This window comes from Sinocyclocheilus grahami, unplaced genomic scaffold (genome assembly GCF_001515645.1).
Source record: "Sinocyclocheilus grahami isolate Dianchi unplaced genomic scaffold, SAMN03320097.WGS_v1.1 scaffold450.1, whole genome shotgun sequence".
Taxonomy (NCBI): domain Eukaryota; kingdom Metazoa; phylum Chordata; class Actinopteri; order Cypriniformes; family Cyprinidae; genus Sinocyclocheilus; species Sinocyclocheilus grahami.
This window is the reverse complement of record NW_015505629.1, coordinates 31,354-37,022: the sequence shown is the minus strand read 5'-3', so window position 1 is coordinate 37,022 and position 5,669 is coordinate 31,354. Positions and strand designations below refer to the sequence as shown.

Below are 5,669 nucleotides of genomic sequence, written 5' to 3'. Positions count from 1 at the left end.
GGATAGTGTGGTAAAGGAATTCCCTGTTATGTATATGTATTTGTGCATACATAGTTTTATTAAATTACTTTCATTAAATTAATTTAATGATTCAGCCTCCATAGGCAGAGGGCCACCATCCAAACTGAGATGACCAGGTTTTGCAACTACATTATTTTTATTTAATATTGACATAAAGAAACATTACATTATTTGATGGTAATTATTTTGGTTTGTAATTGAAATTTTTTGCCAACAGATCATTTCCTGGGTTTTTCAGCAAAGGACGGGGTAAAAGGCGAATGCAGTCAGTGCCCCCTAGCAAACCCGCTAAAATATTGCCTGTTAACTTTTATCTGCTTCCTCACCAATATGAGCAAACACCTATGGAGAGTGAGCAACTGGTACATATGCAAGCTGGGTTGGGGCGAAAGAAAATGCAAATGGATGAAAATGCAACTAGGGATGCACCGGTTGACCGGCCATAAATCGGAACAGTTTTTTGTATTTTTTTCGTCCAATTTTTCCGGAAGTGCGCCCGCGTGCACAGACTACATTTGTAGGCCTAATCATTTAGCGAACATGTCATTTGTGTGGAAGAATTTTGAAATCTGTGCGCAGGACGTGAAGATTGCAATCTGCAATGTCTGCAAAGTTCAAGTTAATCGCGGAGGAACAACAGCGAAGACATTCGGCACAACAAACTTGATCAGACATTTAAAAGTTCATCACCCGAAAGAACACGATGAGTATCAAAAGTCTGTTGATAATGCAAACAGGCAAGACCTTCATCCCTCACTCAACCATCGGTGAAATCCGTCATTCTACAAAACCAGAGTTACAGCCGAGATGGTTCAAAAGCGCAAGCCATTACAAAGAAAGTAATGGAATTTATTGTACTGGATGACCAGCCGTTTTCCGTTGTAGAAGACCAAGGTTTCCGCAGTCTAATGGCGCACATGGATCCGCGATACACGCTGCCCAGCAGACGATATTTTTCGGATGTGGCTCTACCCGAAATCTACAATGCTGCAAAGTCAGCTCATGTTCACAGTCTACTTAATGCTGAGGTCAGATACATTAGTTTTACCACTGATATATGGAGCGCTGATGTGAGCCCAATATCTATGCTGAGTCTGACGGCCCAGTATATTGATGCTGATTTCGAACTAAACTACAGAACTACAAAAAGTTCTCTTACATGCACAAGAATTCTCAGGTTCACATACAGCATCTGCGCTTTTGATGGCTTTTGACGAAATGCTTAAAACCTGGAACATTTCCAAAAGCAAAGTGCATGTAATTGTGCGTGATAATGCCGCAAACATGTGTAAAGCACTGCAGGATGCTCACCTACCTAATCTGCCTTGTATGGCCCACACTCTTCAGCTGGCCGTAAATGAAGGGTTGCTCTCACAGCGCAGTGTAACTGACATAGTAGCGACCGGAAGAAAAATAGTTGGCCATTTCAAACATTCGCTTGCACTGAAACGTCTCCTAAAAAAAGTGCTGAAACGGATCATGGCGTTAAAACTCTCAAATCCACTCTTTTAGAAGCGGTTGAGAAAAGATTCAGCGATGTTGAACTGGAGCCCTTGTACTATCTGGCTACGATCCTCGATCCGAGGTAAAGACAACAATATAATAATAATAATAATAATAAGGCTCTACATAATAACAGGCTATAATCTGTCATTTTTTGTTTGTTTAATAAAAAGGTACAAGGATCTATATTTCTCCAACACAGTCAAACATACAGTACGAGAAATGCTTCAAAAGGTGTTACAACCAGAAACAGGAGAACTGAGGGAAGAGACGAGATACGCTGAAGGGAATGAAGAGTGCACAAAGGCGCCAGCAGAAAAAATACCACGCAGAGCAAGCTCACTGTTGGCGATGCACGATGAGATATTGGAAGAAAAATCTGAAGTGATTAAGGATACGGGCAGCCGTACAGCACTGGAAATGCAAAGCTACCTGTCTGAGGCACAGATACCAAGAAGCGAACAGCCTTTGGTGTACTGGCGCACAAATAAGAGCCGCTTTCCTGCACTCGCTGAAGTTGCGCGACCTGCCGTAGCATCTTTGTTTTACTCGTTGCACTAAACATTATTTGATTTAACGTTTTGGAATAATTTATTTATATAGCCTACTTTGGTTTTATTTAGTTTCACTGGTAAAGATATTTTTTTCTTTACACCAAATTTAAAAACGAAAACAAATGCTGAATGCTGATTAAGTAACATCTTTGTTAGGTGTTGAATGTGTTTTGATTGTGTTGTTTGGATTGTGGAACTATGCAGTTGTTGCCAAAATTACATGGTTACAGTTAATGTTTTCATTTAAGGCCAGTTTATAGTTTCAACCCAATTTAAAAACAAAAACTAAATGCTTTTGTCAGTAGGCCTACCTATGTTTGTATTGATGTTTGTATTGAATGTAGCCTACTTACTGCACAGTTACTGCTGTTAATTTCAGATGGTTACAGTTATTGTTTTCAATAGCCAAAACACAGTTTAGCCTGTTAACTATCAAATAAACATCTTGTTTGTGTGTAATTTTATTCTTTCTTGTTTGTTGCTTGATAAAAATAAAAAAAATCGGAATCGGCCAGTTTGCTTGTAAAAAAATCGGTATCGGAATCGGCCATGAAAAATCATGATCGTGCATCACTAAATGCAACTTATGATGACGTAAGTATGCATGATGTTTCTCTTGCATCTTTTAAAATTCTCTTTTGCTAATGTAACAGAGCTTAATTCATTAGTAACTCTGTATAGCTGGAACATGGGTGCTGAGGTGCTCTTTAGCACATTACTGTAATGAAACACTATAAGCTGTTTGTACCAGTGTTGCACTTGTAACTGTTGGGCATTTAATTTTTACTCAGTGTTATTTACATTGTAAGGTATGTGCCCAACTGAAGGATCTGTTCCCAAAATTTCAGGAAGTAAAGGGGGGTTGGCTTGTCTATAAATCTTCAGGTAATCATCAGGAACATAGTGATATATTGCAATGAAAAAAATTCATTCACATCAAATACATTTCTGAATTTTCACATAATCACTAATAACATTCCATATTTTGTGTAAGTAAATACCCTTGTGCAAAGCTTAAAACATGAATCCTGGCATAACAAAATACAAGGAATGATCTAATAAAATCCAATACCGCGTTGTGTTTTTTAGTATTTTGTGTAATTTTTTAATTAATTAATTATTATTATTTTTTTTTAATTTAAGGAGGATGGGGCTCCCGGAAGCTCAACCTTATTCCACCCGATGAGAGTGGGTACAGTGCCAAGCATTTGAAGGCAGCAACACAAGGTTTTAAAGGAGTGCTTTACATAGCTCCTCTTCAAATGGAACTTGAAACCACTGCTCTGCCACCTGAATCTGAAAGCTTTAATGACATGCCAAAAGAGAAATGCCAGAAATGTGGAATCACTTATCCATTAGTCATCCTGACTGCACACATAAAGTCATGTGTGACAACTGATGAAGCTGAACAGACCAATCAAGTAAGATATATTAAAATAGTTAATTTAATTTAAATACATAATTTGGAAGTTTAATAAGGTATGATAAATATTTTTTTAAAACAGTTTTTTAGTGCTGCTTTTGAAAACGGCAAATTATCTAAATAATTCTGATAACACATTGTATTTCTCTGTTTTTGTTTCTTGCATATGCAGGTTAAAGGGAAAATTCTGTCTTTTAGTCTTTCATGTGTCATTCATAACCTGTATATCTTTAAAACACAAAAAAGAATACACAAAATAATTGGAAGATTTTTTTTTTCACATCTAATGATCAGTCTTCAGAATATCTTGTTGTCCCATCCATGGTAAATAAACTCATACATGGTTGAAACAACATGAAAGAAAAGTTATATTGTTTTTGTTTCCTCTAGGCAACTTGCCCCATCTGTCAAAATGAAATGCCTCTTGATGTGATAGAGATTCACGCAAGTTTTTGCACAGGTGACAGGTGAGGAAAATAATATTTTTTTTGAAAGCGCACAACATATTTCCAGTCAATTCAGTGATTTTTATTTTTGTTTTGTTTTTTGTACTTTCATTGTGTGTGCTGTTAGGATTGCCGCAGGTTTTCTTCACTATACAATTGTGAATTGAATATTGTGTTTTGTTCAAATTATGAATGTTCAATTCATTTAGACATTTTGAGGTCATCCATTTATAAAGGACTTTTGTTCCTTCATTGCACACAAGTGTGGTAATGAAGTTTGTGTATTATATTGTAAGCACGCCACCTCTGGAATTCAATGCGTCTATGGAGGAACCATCTACATCTGGATTTTCCGTGCCTGTGACGCATACCGGTGATCATTCAAATGCAGCTGAAGCCACAAGCATGAGTTATGGTATGCATTTCTTTTTTTCTTTTTTTTGGAACTGATAAGCATAATACATTTCTGAGATGTAAAACTGAAATAGAATACACAATTAGCTTTAGCTGAACTGTTGACATGTTGCTTTTGTGTTTTTTTTTGTTGCAGATTGGAAAACTGAACCAGATAAAAATAAAGCAGCATCCTTATACACAAAGGAAATAATTTGCCAACATGAGATGAGAAAGCCCCTCTTGATGACCATGGATTTGAGGATGGACAAGGAAGATCAAGACAAAGAACTTGTTGCATTCTACAAACAAAACGGCATAGAATGAGCAAGCCCTGTGAAGTGCAGACTCCAAGGTTAAACAAGTAAATACGTTTATTTAGTGGCATTCCTAGTTAGGTTTTAATGGCCATGTCTCTCTCTCTCTCTCTTTTTTTTTTTTTGGACTGTTGCTGTGAATTGCTGTTACATTCAGGGGATGCTGCCATTGGTGAGGGAGTAACCAGACATTTCTTGTCTACTGTTATATAGAGGCTTCAGCATGGATTTAATTTTAACATGGGTATGTCAGCTATTTTATTATGGAACATTGACTATAGTATTTTGTTTAATCTTTGAATCCAAAATATAACTTTTAGCCCATTACTTTAAAACAGGAAATACTGCAAGAACCTGTCTCTTTGACGGTGAACCAGGTCATCTTGTTCCATCATCATCACAATTTCTTGTAGAGTGATAAAACTGGTATTTACATTATACATACATACAGTAGCATAATTTAGCCGTAATTTAAACCATTCATAATTGCATTCTTGTTTTTTTTTTTTACTTTCATTTATACTGTTCTACATGGAGCTTGATAGAGAGGCTGAACTCACTAGCAGTGAATATCAAGCTGTCCTTGACCTGAGTCTTGCGTGGGATCTTCCTGGCCCAACCAAAGAAAACCGGAAGTGGCTTTTTGAGCGCCTTTTATCATATGCGGTAGTGTTGTTGTTGTTTTTTTTCTTTTGTTTAATTAACCTTCAAACTTAAGCATTGGTGTACTATAATATTAATTGTATTCATGTAACCTAATAATCTAATATATGCAATACAATAGGTCATTGGAAGGAGATTACGGCAGGTGAAACAAATACGTAAAGGACTCAAAGAAACCAGAGCGTGGCCACTGCTGACTGAAAGGAAAGATGTGGATGTCTTTCAGAGGGAATGTGAAAATTCACTCACCCCTTTGGTAAGTTTAATTTGGTTTTAAAGTGATGTGCATATAGTACTGTTGCAACAGAAATGTATAATTGTTTCCAGATGCTGCTTCCCTGTATCTGCT

General features: G+C 36.8%; 2 protein-coding genes across 3 annotated transcripts in view; both read left to right on the top strand.

Moving 5' to 3' along the window:
• The first annotated feature begins 369 nt into the window (after positions 1 to 369).
• Positions 370 to 5,072, top strand: LOC107552434 (uncharacterized). Of its 2 annotated transcripts, none has more exons than XM_016234317.1 (9): positions 370 to 432; positions 2,656 to 2,672; positions 2,888 to 2,963; positions 3,222 to 3,499; positions 3,892 to 3,968; positions 4,244 to 4,362; positions 4,498 to 4,695; positions 4,815 to 4,901; positions 4,996 to 5,072. In XM_016234317.1, the coding sequence occupies exons 1-7, from the start codon at positions 390 to 392 to the stop codon at positions 4,665 to 4,667; spliced, it is 780 nt and encodes a 259-aa protein (XP_016089803.1). In that variant the 5' UTR covers positions 370 to 389; the 3' UTR covers positions 4,668 to 4,695; positions 4,815 to 4,901; positions 4,996 to 5,072. The 2 variants fall into 2 exon arrangements, with proteins under 2 accessions (XP_016089803.1, XP_016089802.1); XM_016234316.1 differs by having other exon boundaries at positions 4,211 to 4,362.
• A 77-nt stretch (positions 5,073 to 5,149) lies between these two features.
• Positions 5,150 to 5,669, top strand: part of LOC107552435 (uncharacterized) — a 21,868-nt gene continuing 21,348 nt past the window's right edge. Inside the window, exons 1-2 of the mRNA XM_016234318.1 lie at positions 5,150 to 5,323; positions 5,442 to 5,576. Of these exons, the coding sequence (XP_016089804.1) occupies positions 5,189 to 5,323; positions 5,442 to 5,576 (270 nt within the window). The 5' untranslated portion in view covers positions 5,150 to 5,188. The remainder of the gene's footprint in view (positions 5,324 to 5,441; positions 5,577 to 5,669) is intronic.